Source organism: Nothoprocta perdicaria, unplaced genomic scaffold, assembly GCF_003342845.1.
Source record: "Nothoprocta perdicaria isolate Ctin4 unplaced genomic scaffold, notPer1 scaffold_3, whole genome shotgun sequence".
Lineage (NCBI taxonomy): Eukaryota > Metazoa > Chordata > Aves > Tinamiformes > Tinamidae > Nothoprocta > Nothoprocta perdicaria.
In genome coordinates this window covers 11357304-11373416 of record NW_020455532.1, presented here as the reverse complement: position 1 = coordinate 11373416, position 16113 = coordinate 11357304, and the positions used below count along the sequence as shown (strand labels likewise).

Genomic DNA, 16113 nt, shown 5'->3' with positions numbered 1-16113 from the left:
AGGATATGCTGGTGTTTTAAAGAAAATACTACTTGTTTTGTTTCATTAATGTCACCAGGCTTCTTCCAATCTCATTTATTAGTAATGGCTCCTCTCCACGTGCCTGCATAATTATTTAATAAGATTTTATTTTGTTTTTATTTACGAGAGTTGCGGGGCTGTTTGGGAATTCCTGTTGCGGTGAAATTTTCCTGCTCTGGGTTGTGGCTGCTGTGGGTGCTATTTTCCTGGTCCCGCTTGTTCAGGGTGTTATGCAACAGCACAAGGAGGAAGCCTCACAGGCAGCAAGCCAGGAGACAGGGCCGCTCTTTGGAGGTCATTTTGCCTCGGTAGGTTATTCACAGCGTTATTAACAGCACGGTTGGTGCCCACGCTGGTCGTGGGGCAGCTGCAGGCTGTTTCACCGCCCGGCTGCAGGACACTGATGTGTCTGAACAAAGCCGAGCCGGGCGGCCCCGCCATCTTCCCTCTCCATCATGGCCGCCCCGCGCTGCAGGAGGAGGCCTCCTCCTTCCCGGCATGCTCCGCGCGCGGCGCCACGCTCCCCCCCACCTCCCTCTGCGCGTGCGCGGGGCGCGGCCGGACTACATTTCCCAGCGTCCTCCGGGGGTCCTGGCGCGCTTTCCTTCCGGTAGAGGGCACTGCGTCGCCGGAGGGGGAGGGGGTGCTTCCTGTTTGTCTCCGTCCGGCGGCAGGAGCGGCCATGGCGGCGGCGGCGGCGGCGGGGGGGCCCGGGCCCGGCGGCGGCAGCAGCAGCAGCGGCAGCTCAGCGGCCGCGGCCTCACGCGGGGGGCGCAGGTAGCGGGGGCGGGCCGCGGGGGGGGAAGGCCGCGGCGGGGCCCGCGTGGCGCGGCCGGGCCCGGAGCCGCCCTGCAGCCTCCCCCGAGCACGTTAACGCTCCCGTGCCCGCTCCGTGGCGTTCCTCCCGGTGAGAAACCCCGGCGAGGGCGGTTTGCCCCGTCCGTGGGCTGCCTGGGGTGCGTCGTGGGTTCCTACAAGGAAGAGGAAGCTCCGTGTGGAACCGGAGCCGAACCCGGCGTCGACATTGAAGGCCTCGCAGCCTTACGGCTCCGGAAAGCTTTCGCTCGGGAATGCTGCCTTTGCTGCGGGTGGTTTTCCCTGGAGCTGTTCCAGCCCCATCCCAAATGGTCGTGTCTCCCACTTGGTGACGTTGGGAAGGCGCTGGGAAGTGAATTCGGACTTGTTCTCCTAGATTCTTGCATACGGCGTGTGCTTTGTGTGGTGACTTTGGAGACGCTGCTCCGTGATACTTGGGTGCTAATTATTTCCTATGAAGTCCTAAGTGGCGCTTGTTTTACAGATTAAATATAAAATGGAGCAAAGGCTTGAAAACTAGAAAGGGGATAAAAGACTGGCATTTAGACAGTGATTCATTGTGTTTAAGTAACTTTAAAGGATGAGATGCAATAACAGGATTTCCCTGAGGTTTCTGCAGTGACTTTCATTAGTGCAAGCATCAGCATTTTCCTTGATTAACAAGAATTTGAAGCAATTGCAAAGGGAAGACTCATTCATCCATATAAATGTGTATTGCTCTGTAGGCAGAAGAGGTAAAAAGATAGATGAAAGCAGGAAAATCATTTTCAGCTGCTCTTTTGTCCTTATTGTACTTCCCACTCAAATACCAGATTAGTTCTTTGTTCTTAAAAAAAGCAAATCTCTGCATAACTTTAACCCTGATACTGTCTATTTTAAGATAAGCTGTTTACGTGGAATAGTTTTTGGTGTGTATTTGTAGGCCGTGCAGACTCAGTGCTGCCTTGTTTCACCAACTCCTCTGCCCACCTCCAGACACCTGCCCTGTAAAACCTGTAGGGATTTAGGGTAGAAGAGCCTGAATCCGTCCTGTATTTTTAACGTAGAGCTTTTATGGCTTGTTTGAGATGTCTGAAGAAGAAAATGACCTGACTTGGGTTATAACCAAGGAAACTTATGCTCGTTAAGCCCTTCTTGTAATATCTGTGCTTAGGGGGTTGTTTGTTTGCTTAATATATTTTAATACTGCTCTGCTGCAAGGAGAGATTTAAAGCTCAAACACCTAGACTTCCTAATGCTTGGTTACTGCATAGTAGCCTGTCATTAAATTGCTTGCACCAAGGGAAAAAATAACTTGGTTGGTTTTGAACTTGGTGGAAGGGGGTCCCGGGAATTCAGCAGCAAATTAGTTATTTGGGAATTCTGCCCTCAACTCGAATATGCTTTTGTGGATCTCTGCTTGGAGATGGGAATTATGATACACTAGAGCAAAGAAGTGTATTCGAGCTGAACTGTTGTGTCGGGACCCTCATAAATGTTGCTGTGGTGAACAGTGTGTTTTAAAGTTGTGATTTGTCTTATTCTGTAAATAACTGCAGTGAAAAGTTTACCAAGGGCAACGTTCACCATTTTGAAATACGTTTGTGTACTTTTGCAGTGAAGTGTATTTTTTTGTTCTTGTTTTTAGTTGTGGAAGATGAAAATTATACGATTGTCTTTTATATTTTGGGGAAGTCTGAGGCACTTCTGCATACTCTTTATTTAATTTCTGCTTTTATGAGAATGGCTATGATTTTCCTGCAGTCACCTCCTCAATAGCCGTTTCTCAAGAGTCTCAACTCATTTTACCCCCAAAAATATCCCGAGACAGATCAACTTTCCAAGCTACAGTGTTGGGGTCTGGCAGAGCAAGTCAGGGGAAACTTCTCCCAGCTCTACTTTCCTGTCCTTTGTAAGGAAACTTTGGGTCAAATGCCACGTGGACTGCATCTCTGGCATCCTACAAAGAGGAGAAGCCCTTTTCAAGGTTTTAAGAAAGAAAAAGCTTTCCAAATCTCTCTGAATTATGGTGCATGCAGTCTGAGTTATATTATTGCACAGTATAGTCACTGTGAAATATCTATTGCTGCTGTATCTGCTCCCTGGGAGGCAGGTAGCAACGTTCTGTAGGCAGAATGTTGCATTTGTTATTAAATGACGCACTAATTGCCTTTCTTTTTTTCCTCTAGATGATCTCAAATCTCTCTTTTTTTTTTTTTTTTTTTTTTTTCATAAGGAAAGCCAGGGGTTCATTCTTGAATTGGTAAGCGTGGCTATTCACAGATCTGCACATGAAAGTTCACTCATCTGATCTTAGTAGGATGTATAAAAAATTTTTTGATAGTAACAACCACCTGAATTTTGGTTTTGCAGGCAGTTAGATCTCAAAAAAGCTGAGTGTTTGACATGGGCCTTGCTTGTATTCAGCAGCAACCACAGCTGTTCTGCCAGTTGTTTTGTTTCCCTCTTATTAAAAATTACAAGATTGAGGGATAAAATAGATGTTAGTAGATATCTCCATTATCTATTGATATTATATAATTTAGGACTATTGTTATATATAGTGTATATACAAGTAAGTCATTAGTATCAGATTGCTCAACCTTTTATTTTGTTTTGCCTTTATCTACCCTAGTACTGGGTACAGATCAGGTAAAAAAGTGTTTTTTAAGAGATTAGTAAACTAGAAGCAGCTTTCCAGAAATGACACACACTTTGTAATAACAAAAAATACTGCTTGCAAACTAGCTGCTCTGTATTTCCTTTCCTGGCACAGTTTCGCTGTATTCACACAGACATTGTAAATGAGACCTAATGGGGTTTGCACTGCAGTTCCATGAAGGCAAAGCAACGTTTCAGTGCAGCTGATCAAGCTCAAAACAGGATTTTATCCTCTTAGCAAGAGGGCACACGTTTTATCTGGTGCAAGCCAACTGTTAAAAATATGTATGCAGTGTGAAATCCAAAGAATATTTAGGTGAATCCATGTAGAGGGAATTATAATAATGGATTAGCCGGTGATTTGTTGGCAAACTAGTGTTTTGATTCTAGTGTAGTTGCACGAGCAAGTTATCAGTGCTAGTCTCACCCTCTCACAAAATTGCCAAGGCTTAGCTGAACCAAGCAGACTGGAGCGAAAAAAAAGCCCACTTTTCCAGCTGTTTTTCACGGTCTGTTATTCCAAGGGATAAATACTTTCTTGAACACTATAGTCCATGTCTGTTCTCTGTGAAAGGAAAACATTTTCTGCCTCAAACATCCAAATTTCCACATCTTACCATTCTGAAGCATCAGCAGTTTGTAATAGTTTCCCTCGTAGCTCTTTGGAAATCTTTTATTCTCTAAGCAGTATTGTTTTCTCCTTAACACACAAAAAAAGATTTACACGAATATAATCCACTTTAGTAGCTCTAATTGTATCGGTCTTAGCAGGCTTATGCCTTTTCAGTAGAGGAGGCAGCTAGGTAGTATCAGAAAGCCGGGATGTGCTTTTTATGGAAGCGGGAGCAGAGCTCTGTCTGGACCTAGAAATACTTAAAAATGCTAGTGTTAGATTTCAGTAAATCTATTTTGCTGATTAAAAGTGAGTTTGGAACAAAAAAAAAAAAAACCCTCTTACCTCTGCTTGTTTTGAGTTATCCTTACAGATTTTATCTTATCAAAATGAGTAGCAAAGGAAACGTTTTAGGTAGTTCTGAGAAAAGAGTAACCACTGATGAGTTAATTTTATATATTTATTTTTCTCTAGGCATAGGATTGCAAAAACAAGTATCAGAAGCCTATGCTATAAAATCCATTGTGGTTTCCTGGATGCTGGAGAGTTGTTGGTGTCATCTGCTTTGGAGTTGTTCTGCTCTAGGAAACAGTGGATTTTCTTGAGCGCTTTTCTTCATGTTGACAGACTGGCTCTTCCACCAGGGCTAGTGGCCAGAGCAGTTTTTTGGGAATCGTGGCAATGGTTCACCACAAAGCAAAATGCCCAAGTGCCAAAGCATTTGGTTGTGGTGTAACCCTGAAAATCAGTGTGACGTGGCAGGAGATTTCAAACTGCAGCCTGGAAAGGGAATTTGTAATTGGGGTTGTCTGACATAACTGGCTTGTTGGAGACCTTCCAGTGGTGATGAGTGTCCGGTTGTGAGGATCACCGTGAACATCTGAATTTTCAGAGGAGATGGAAGGACCAGGAGATTAGAGCCTGGAGGTGCCTGTCTGGGTGAGTTTGGGCCAGCAGAGCCTTGCAGATGTGGATTAGGAGACATAGATCTTGTTTTAAAAGGTTTGAAGGAAAGGATTTGGAAGGACTTTGGCTTTGTTAGAGGCATGTAGAGAGACTGCATGCTTGTATCTGCTCTTTGAGAGCCATTGTTCTGTGCCTCTCTTTTTGTCTTCTTAAACTTTCAAAGCATTTGAACATATACTGGAGAAGTGGTCATGAAAAATATTGAGAATGGAAACTCGGTTGTTTTCTTAAAGGACTCTTAGCTTAATGCAAACAACAAAAATGAATGAAAAAAATGCAGATGGTGTGGCTTATTTATAAGGCCAGTCACAAAATGAATTCTTTAGTGGTGTAAAGCATATTTGGGGACCTTGGTTTGTATTTTTGGCTTTTGAAAGATCAACTTTTTAGAAAGCACTATGTTACAGCGTCCTCCAGGGAGCCTTTAAAGAGAAAACCACTGTGTCTGCTCTACGTTGGCTGGGTTTGATGACATATTTTAGCTCTGTATTTTAATCCGCTCAGAAGTGCTTGCCCTTCCCACAAAACCATGCTGACACAGCTTCCAGGGCATGGTTGGAGGAGGGGGAGATGACTAATATCTGGTTAGGCTTGACTGATGAAGAGCATTCAGTGAAACTGGTTCCAGCACAGAGCTTGTGGGACACTGTATTAGGTAGTTTGCAGGCTCCGTGCTGGAGCTGAGCTAGCGTGTACCGCTTCACTCCTGATCATACTGTGCTCAGGAGAGCCTTAAAATGTCATTCCCGACGTTCCTCGGTTTATGAATCAAAATTTGGAATTGTTGAGGCAAATCTGTGGGAAGTGACTGTGCGACATCTTGCCCTTTGCACCCGTTTAGCTAACTAAATGGTAGGAAAATTTGGATACTTCAGTTTTCCCAATATTAGATACTCCTTTCTCCTCTCTCTCTAATGTAAGACATGACAATTTGCAATCCCTACAGCCATCAGTTGCATAAACTCTTTGTTTTACTTGATGTACTTAATTGTTTTACTTGGTTTTACTTTACGTTTCCAATTTAACTTCTACAACCTCCCCTGTTTTTTTTTTTAGTGCCTTAAATCCATGTTAGTGTCTTAAATCCACACATTTTATCCTGAGCCATTCAGTAAGTGAAGAAATATTCTGAGAAATTGATGTAGGATTGGACTGGGCCTGGATGAAACGAAAGTAAATAAACGTGAAAGTGAGGTGGCCTCCAAAGGCCCAGTGCTAATTTTGATGACTTTTCACTAACGTCTGCCTAAAAAGATCAAGAAAGGAGTATAACTTGACTTGTAGATGAAAGCTATTAACTAGCTGCTATTATAGAAATCACGAGATGCAGATTTAAACCCAAAATGGTTGCAGAGACAGCAGCTCCCTAGAAATTAATTGGATTTGAATCCCTCAACAGAATCCAAAGTCTCTGTGTTGGCAAATACCACCCCCCCCCCCCAATGGAAATACTCAGAGCCAGGATAGCCTCGGAAACACAGAGCAGGGAGGACAAACCAGAGCTAGTAATGAAACCAGAGGCATGTGTTCCATCAAGAGAGAGCCTTTGCTGAAAGCAGTTGCAGGAAGAGGAGAGCAAGAAGCATTTGCTTCAGTCCCTCAGAATTTGCGTCGTGGAAGTTCTCTGCCTGTCAGCACAAGTGACGCCTCGGAGCTTGAGGAAGGAAGAGGAAGCTGCGTTAGTACAGAAATGAGAACGGAGAGGGATCCTGCCCCAACCCGAAAAGCCCAGATGTGATTTGCAAGTGCAGCGTTAAGCCCAAAGAAGGGTTTAGCAGCACTGAGGAGCATTTGGTTTAATCAGGGAGCACTTGGGTACTGGGGCCTGAGCTGTGCTGCCCGCGCAGCTCGGGTTGCGGCTCTGCGCACGTCATCTTTGCATGTGGTATCGTTCCCATCAGCTGGAAGCAGAGAGTTGGACTCTTTCCCTGGCGTTTTGCTGCACGTTCTTTGTACTTTACCCAGCTATTAATGTTGGTTCTGCACTCCTCCCTCAGCAGATGTGGGGTAAGGGCAGAGTTCCTCTTGTCTTCTCTGTGCTGTGAAGTAGAGGGAGAAGTCGACATTTCTCACTTAAAGGAACTGCCCCATTGCTCAGTCCAAGGCCATTTTGACTTTCTGGTTTTATTTTGGTGTTTCTTACAAGGACGATCTCCTCAGAAAACATCTGTGTCATTCACTAGCAGTGCAGGTTCGTTACCCAGGAAATCAAAAAAAAAAAGAGTTTAAAACAAGGGAAGTTATCCAGAGTTTTTCATGTTGCCTCCAGTCACTCCTTGCAGTAAGGAAAAAATTGAAATCTTACTTAAAATTTCTTGAAATTTTTACTTAATTTTTACTTTTTTTTTTTTGAAATTTTTACTTAAATGCAACTTTGGATATTTTGATTTATGTATCTAGGAAGAAGAGAGATGATGCAGAGGAGCTAATGTTGCCAGCCTGAGTTTTCTGGGTGCAAGAATCAGTGCTCTGATTTTCCTGTATGCAGGCTTGCAGTCAGGGAGAAAGAGTTAAACAGGCAGCTCTTGTCGTATATTTGCATATAATTGTGTGATCAGAAATTGAATGCCAGTTGTTGAGGAGGATGCCCTGGTTGAGACTCTTAAGAAACACCATTTCCTGGATGTTAACTTTTAACAATGAGCATTGTGGTAGAGTGCAAAGGAAACAGTGCATGTTGAGCAGGAAGATTAGGGGGTCACCGTGATGGATACGTGATGAGAGTTGCTTAGGTCTAGGAGTAGAAGAAAAGCCATAAATTCCAACTTGAATTGCAGTCTTGTTATAGACTTTTTTTTTTTTTCCCCTGAGGACATAGAAAAGCTTTGATACAGCCACCAAGATTTCTGGTGGATTTTAATTATTGTCACCTTGAATTTCCATGCAAGGATAACTCGCCATTTCAGCATTGATCTAGGCACCTTTGATGAAGATGCAAGGAGAAAGAGGAGGGTTAAATTTTGGTCACCTTTATTTTTTTTTTGCAAAAACTTGCAAAAAAAATAATTTGCAAGTGCTAAATTTGGTGTGTGCAGGTGTGTATGTGTGTGAGTGTGACTGCAAGCCACTTCCCAGATAATAGTGCCTACTTCCTACTGATCAAATTATCAGTTTCCATCCATAACCTGCCACGACTACAGGGAAATTTGCACTGTATTGTTGACATCTTGCAGATCTGTGTGGTTTGGGCCATTGCTGAGGCAGTTTCTTTACTGTCTTTCCTGTGTTTTACTGTCTGAATGTAGCAATGAAGTCTGTCTGCTGTATTTTCTCTAGGCTACTGTAATTTTTGATGGTGAATGTCACTAAATCACAGTTTTACTGATGAATCTGCTCAGAGTTTAGTGTCCTATTAAACGTATATGACCAGTATATAAATATGGAATGAGATTAAGTACTCTAAATGATACCTCTGCTTTAAGAGCTGTCCTGGTTAAGGTGCTGTGTCCATCTGTAAGATTATGCAGCTCCCAGTCTTGGATCAACTGCCAAGTGGGGAAAGATGCTGAATTTTATAATGGGTACTGTCTGCAATCAACTCCTGTTCTATGGGATTCTGATACTGATATTCTGAGAAGGTGATGATTTATTAGTTTGTATTCTTGAGGGTGAAACATTGGACAAACGCTTGTTTTTCTTGCAGATCACAGAGGCTTTGTTAAAGGAGAGAGATAAACAAGCAAAATGGAACGGGATTCCCTTGCTATTGCAAAAGTTGTATGAGCAAAGCCACCCAAACAGCGACTTCTCCCAGTGCCAAAGCATCCTTAAGGTACTGTGTACACTGTTCTTGCAGGAACCAAAGGATTTTGCTGTTACTTTCTGAAGAGGTTGCTGTGATCATACTCTTTTAACTGGAATTTCTGAAACTGCATGACAATATCTGTGAATTAGGTGTAGGTAAAAGCTAGGAATAGGAATGTAACTGATTAGTCACTAGTCACACATGAAAGGTTTGAGATGGTTGTATCTGTATTGAGGAAAAATTTTCTTTTTGAAACTTGTGTTTTTACTCCGTGCAGGAAATTTCTCCGCTTCTTTCAATGGAAGCCATGGCATTTGTCACAGAAGATAGAAAAGCTGCTCAAGAATCTACTTTCCCAAACACCTACACATTTGACCTGTTTGGAGGAGTTGATGTAAGTGCAGTCTTCCATCCATCCTCTCTCTGCCCCTTATCTGCCTTCCAGATACGTAAAAAGCTTCTGCATTATAGTTACACCCTGGATCAATCTATAAAATGTTCGAAACTCCCGAAGCTTTGAAAAACAAGTTACAAATTTTACTGATTTGATGTCATCTACTACAAATCTGCATGCTTCTGTTTACGTAAAATGTGCAGAGGTATATTTTTCAGGGCATTACATCATCAAAACCAAGATTTTTCTTTTTTCCCTATAAGATATAAAAGATCTGGTTGTTTCCTAATGTCACCTGCTTGTAAGTTGTGAGACGTCTAGTCTCTCAGTGAAAACAGCTTCGTGTGACTTCCAGCTATGTGGTAAATAGTAGATGCACCACAAGAGCGGTGGGAATTTCACTTCCATGTGAGGATTTATGTTTTTTAAGCAAACTAAGGTAGCAAGGAATTCTCTTAGGCAGAATATATTGTTGGCAAACTCTTCTATCTTACCATGGAAATACTTTTAAACAACTGGTAGGTTTATGTGCTGGTACTTAAGCAATAAGTTACAGTAAAGTTTATTTTAATTCTACATTACCCAAGTACACGAGTTTACCTCAGTTTTGTGATGAGACACCCTGTGATCTTGACTTTCATTAGAAATATGATTTGTATTTTTTTTAATGGACTAATTTGCTAAATCTTTTTATTTAACCTAAGACAGAGATAAGGAGAGAGTTCTGGCACCTAGTATGTCTTTATTGCAGTAAAACTTATAGCAAGAGCCTGTTGTTTTGAAATGAACCCTGATTAGGTTTTGGTATCTTGTAAATTGGGGGTAAAATGTTCAGCTACCTAAGCAATTTAGAACATGCTTAAAATAATAATTTTTGTATCTAAACGGAAATAGTGATGCTTCCTGTGGAAATGCTTTTCCTATAAAAATGCATAGAAAATTACTTTGTTTCATATTTAAATAAGTGGATGGGGTTTTGTTTTCCTTTTTTTTTTTCTGATTAGAGCCTATGAAGGTGACATGAGAAACAGAGCAAACTGTTTTCTCTCAAGGTTTTCAAACCTCAGATATTCCTGTTCTTAATTACCTGGTTGTATAGCCAGAGATTCGTTTGATATGAGTGGGTTTGGTCTGATTAAAGGCAGTGGCAGAACTTAACTTCAGGACAATATCAAAGTCAGTGCTATGTGCTTTTGAAAATCCTACTCTAGGATCGGAATGGCAAATAGTCTAACATAGTAGTTATGTATATGCTACACTATAATATGTAATAATATATTCTTTAAAATATTTTTGTATCGAGACAGCCTTTACATCGGGAATGAACAAAAGCGGGTTTCTGTATTCTGCGTTTATATAGATATCTGATAGATATCTGTCAAATATTGCCTGACAGTACAAATATGTGATCTGGTGCATGAACCTCATTGACTTTGATCATGAATGCTGACCCCTTCCAAAAAAAAAAAAATTTCTTAACTCCATTTCTGCTCCTTCTGGCTAAGTGGATAACCTTTTTTCCTGTTCTTTTTCTATCTGTGAACTTGTGCACTTTTTGCTGCATATTCCATGCATTTGACATCATTTACAATATAGGTATCATCTCCAGTCTTGCATACATTTTCCTCTGCGTCCGGATGGATCATTCATTGAAAGAAATATAAAGCCAAGTTGGGAAAAAATATGGGAAACAAGTGTAAAATATGGTTATGATGTCAGTTGACACAGGCTGGAAGTAGCCAAGTGCTCTACACTGGTTTAACTGTTTTCAATTTAATTTTAAACTAGGATGGTCTTAATACTTCTAGAATCATCATTTCCTTCTAGTGGCTAACGACCACTTTTAACTAGGTAAAAACAAATATACCCAGGATAAACATAGTGGTACAGGCTACAATAAGTAAGATCAGTTCTCAGTCTGTTGAAACAGCAGCCTTGGGTTGAGGAGGCTTGCTTATTTATTTCTTAGAAAGAAATGAGCTAACACTTCATGCATCTTTAAATCTTTATAGCTGTGTGTGTATATATGTGTATATATATGAAATGTGCATGTACACAAACATTGTTTTGCCCTTTTTTGGCAAGAATAAAATCTGGAGCAACTGTTATATCTGTACCTGAAATACATTTTGAAGCCCATCAAGACTTAGGAAGACTTCACCAAAGTTTGTGTATCTTTGCAGATTATGCTGAAGCTTTGCAAGCTTGGGAGATCTGATAATTGTCTTTGCTGTTTGAGCATTTATGAAGTTATATTCTCTGCAGAGCCAAGTTTGTAAAAACTTGTCAGTGGAGACTGTTGTAACCAAATGTTATATTTCCTACTGGGTAAATACAATTGTTCAGCATTGCAGTTTTTTATACCATTGTGTTTTGATTGCAGGACTTCCATCATTTATCTTAGTGATTTCTAGCAGAGATTGGATAAGTTTGTATTTTTCACTGGCAAGTCAAAAGTTTATTAGCATCACACTGATTCTTCCCTTAATTCTTTTCTTGTTATTACAGCTTTTAGTAGAAATTCTCATGAGACCGACTCTTATGACACAGAAAAAGAAACAGAAAAGTAAGTGACTGGATATCTTACCCTTTTTTCATTCTCTTCTTGTGTTGTTCTTCAGAAATGAATTATTTTATTTTCTTAATTTTTCTTCTATTCCATCAATTTCCTGTTCTTAATCATTGATTTCTTCATTTTCTGAAGGACTGATTCATGATGGAGTTTAGAATAGTCACCCAGTACAAAGGGCAGCTCAGGTATCTTCATGTCCTCAACACAATGTATGGTTTTTCTCAGTGCAATAAATCTAGAATAACTAGAAGCTTCTATTACTGAGGCTACAGCTACTATTAACAAATGTTATCATAACCCCTGAAACACTGCTAATGTAATAGGAATTGTAAAGATTGTGAAATAAGTGCTGCCTTTCTGAGCTAGTCATGGTGATTACTCATATCTACGGTGTCATTTTCATGAGGAAAGCTAACCAAGGGGCTCTTGGTGTCACCCATGTGGATGGTAGTTTTCTTTGGCAGCTTATGGTTAATTTTATCTGTGTTTTTTTTTTTTTTTTTTCCCCCTCTGCAGTAAGTGATGACCTCATCAAAGACTGTTTAAGCATCCTGTACAACACATGCATATGTGTAAGTACAACTGCTGTGGAAAATTCTTCTGCTTGACCAGCCCATCTGCTGGTCAGTTTTATGTGTGCCGATTGAGAAGATAACATAGGTTCTTTTAAGCAAAATTTAAACTTAATTCTGGAACTTTGCATTAAAATTCTTTTGGTTAAAATTCTTCTGATTAAATACAGAGCCACTCTGTATTTTAGGGTGTTACTCATAATTTTTTTTAAGCCATATTGTCAAGCTGAAATAATTCTCCTCCTTATTTGCCCTTTGCATACCTGGGTTCCCACGGGAAAGCCTTTAAAGGCTTTGTTTATTTAGTTTTATTAAAACTTAACTGAAGTGGAAATGTGTGGCCACAATCTGTCCCAAACTGCAGCTCTGCCTGGCTCGCTCAGTAATGGTGCTGGCAAAGGGTTTTAATTTCCATCCTGCACATATTTCACATGCCAAATATCAGTTCATTAAATAGTTACTTGCCAGTCAGTGCTGGGGCAGGGTCTGGGGCTAAAGGCCCTTTGAAATAACTCACCTTGAAAATCATGAAGCTGAAATCACAGGCTTCAGATTATGCATACAAGAAGTAACCTCTGGACTGTTTACCCAATCATGCAGTTTGTTATGTCATTACTCAGGGAACATTGTTTAACAACAACAACAAAAAGCAATTAATGGCTTGGAGCTGGTTTCAGAAAATCAACCTTATCTTGAGTGTTTGAGTGTTAGTAGATCATGTTCTCAGTAATAAGTAGCCATATATGGATGAGAAGGATAAGAGATGAAATATTTTTTTTACTGAAGTGTTTAAACAAGAGGCAGTGCAAATTTTGACTAGTATAACATGTTAATAAAATTTGTGATTTATGGACTAGCTGCTCTTGGATCACGTTGGGAACTGTGGCCTCTTTTGAATGAAATCTGTCCAGATTACAGAAATATTCCTTGTCCCTCTTAACTGTTTTTATGCTTGTGTTTGAAAAGTCAGGAAGGATCCAAATTCAACTTCTCCTCTGTGAGCGTGGGTGAAAAGTCAGTCGCCTAACAGACAGCTTTGCAATCAAGGACAGCTAATTCCAGAAGGGGCTCCCCAAGCTCCCAGCAGAGATCAGAGTGTGAAGGCTGCCCCTGCTACCATGACTTAGGTTGATTAGTGAAGTAAATTAAGGGCAGCACTTGGTTCTGATTGCTCAGATGCTGCCCAGCTGAGAGCAGTGCTAACGGGTTTAGGAGGAATCTGGGGACTGAATTTCACTCCCATAAAATGGAACTGGTCATAACATGCATGAGAAACAAGAAACAAACTTTCTTGATGTATTTCCAGGACTGCAGTGTTTACTTTTTTCATTTAGTAAATAACTCAGCCCTGAGATGAAGACCCTTATACTGCTCCCTGGTGCTCTTGGAAGCCTTATGTTAACTTCCAACAGCTAACATTCCTGCAATTAGTTTTGATTGCTATAAAAACAATGTTTCCCAGTCTTTGGAAGAGTTGATTAAGTAACATCTTGTGTAAAACTGTTCTTCATGACTCTCCGGTGTGTGTTTGCCTGATTCTTGCTTTTTTTCCTAGACGGAAGGAGTCACGAGGCGGCTGGCGGAAAGAAATGACTTTGTGTTGTTCCTGTTTACACTCATGACAAACAAAAAGACATTCCTACAAACTGCAACACTCATTGAAGATATCCTGGGAGTCAAAAAGGTTAGAGACGTGTTTCTTAAATTTATTTGTTTGACTTTCTCAGACCGGCGGAAGAAATACAGCTTTATATATGAGGAGATTGTGGAAATAATGCTTTGAACTAGCATCCTAGCTTCTTGTAGCTTGTTTGAAACTTGGCTGTTTAAATGGATCGTGTGTTCAAACGCGTTCCAGACACTTCATGTTTTGTGTTGCGAGCTGTGGGGAAACAGGGCATTTAGGGCAACAGCAAAACAGGGCAACTGCCCTTTTGAACCTGCACTTGAAGAGTTTGTCAGACTCATTACAGTCTTGTCATCACAGCTTAGTGTCCTGAAGGGCAAATAAAACATTAGAGATGTAACCATGGTAAAATAATGGATTAAATGTATTTCTGTGAGAGGGTTGGGTACTGTGACTTATTTTGTAGATAGAATTGAGGATGTTGTACTTGATGAGGTAAGAAGTTTAGTTTACCTGAATGTCAACCTTTTTGTCAAAAGTGGCTTCAGCATCTTTTTAATATTTTGAGATGAAAACCATTGCATGGAAAAAAAATGCCAGGACTCTTCTCTGAATTCTGTAAGCTTTAAAGAAAATACAGACAGAAGTGGAAACAAAATAATGAAAGCTCCTAATGCCTGAATGCAGTTAGTCTATTAAATATTTTAAAAGAAAATCCCCCTAAACCTACTTAAATGTAGAATCCATATGAAATCTTTAAAAGATGGATTTCTGTACTTCTTAAGCTGATAAATATAAGTGATGTCAGTTGTAAATTCACTGATGTTTTCAGACTCTTAGCTTGCTGCCTATTTAGCTCTCTGCTGCCCACATTGCAGTAGCACATGGACAGCTGAACCCCTCTGGCCATCTGCGCACCTCACTGTTTCCTGGCTGACCATTGCATGTGACTATGTTGCCTTCCCCAGGAAATGATACAGCTGGACGATATTCCCAATCTTTCGAGCCTTGTGTCAAGTTTTGACCAGCAGCAGCTTGCAAACTTCTGCAGGATCCTCGCAGTGACAATTTCCGAGCTTGACACAGGAAGCGATGACAAGCACACGCTTCTCGCCAAAAATGCACAGCAGAGAAAAAACTTGGGCCCTTCTCGTGCTGAAGTTAATCAAGGTAATTCAAATTACACTGGACAAATGCAGAAGAATCAAAACAGTCTGTAAACCTCCTCCTCCCAACCTCCCATCTGTGGGAAGTGTTTCTGGAGGATGCAGCAAGCGTTTTGCCTTATGATGCATGTGCCTTCATTCACTTCTCTTGAACAATTTGCTAGAAACTGTTTTCCTGCTAATGAAGATTACTTTGTAGCCTTCAGTTTCATAACCTGTCAGTACTGAACTCAGACTGCATGCAGCATGGGTATTGTCCAGGCAATTCCTTCTGTGACTTTTATCTGGCATTGTCATGAGCAGGATGTCTGCCTTTATCAGCAAGGAGGAATGTTTAATGTTAGTCATATTGCCTACCATTGCTGCATCAGTGTATGGAAGTCAGTCATTTTTTACATCTTGTTGACTGGAGGGTTAGCCTTGGAGATCTGTTAGTCTCATCTAAAATTTATCGCACAGCTTATTCTGCACGGTGCAGATTTTATTATTTTACCAAGTTCTTGGATGGGATAGTCTGAAGTTTGTATCATCAAAGGTAGAATCTGATGGTTTCAGCTTTTACAAAGCTCAAAGCCTTCTGAGCTTTGAATTCAAAGCAGAGTAGGAGCTTTGTTTTAGCATCTAGACATTTACATAAGCCAGGGTCAAACAATTTGAAATTTGAAGCTTTCTCATGCATCTTCTGACAATCATACTGCCTCATTCTGCATTAGTCGTGAACCATAAATCTCTATTTTTAACAAGTATCATCTGTAGATCATACAGTGAGAGATGGATAGCACAGTGCAGCAGGCAAACACTGATAAACTTTAAAACAGGGCTATATTGTTTTCACAAAAGCTTGCTTTTAAAGAGCCATGGAGTATGGAAGTGCAGGTACAAGGTTTAAATTAGCTGAACTGAACAAGCTTGGATCCTGCAGAACTGGACGTTGACAGGATCCGTCAACAAACATTGAATCATTTTTTGTTTGCACAATCA

At 40.8% G+C, this 16113-nt stretch overlaps 1 protein-coding gene across 1 annotated transcript in view; it reads left to right on the top strand.

The window, feature by feature from the left end:
- Positions 1–251: 251 nt before the first annotated feature.
- The window catches only part of TRPC4AP (transient receptor potential cation channel subfamily C member 4 associated protein), a 32742-nt gene continuing 16880 nt past the window's right edge, over positions 252–16113 (top strand). Inside the window, exons 1-8 of the mRNA XM_026042041.1 lie at positions 252–329; positions 751–798; positions 8700–8828; positions 9079–9195; positions 11704–11761; positions 12284–12339; positions 13895–14023; positions 14935–15136. Coding sequence (XP_025897826.1) covers positions 252–329; positions 751–798; positions 8700–8828; positions 9079–9195; positions 11704–11761; positions 12284–12339; positions 13895–14023; positions 14935–15136 — 817 coding nt within the window. The remainder of the gene's footprint in view (positions 330–750; positions 799–8699; positions 8829–9078; positions 9196–11703; positions 11762–12283; positions 12340–13894; positions 14024–14934; positions 15137–16113) is intronic.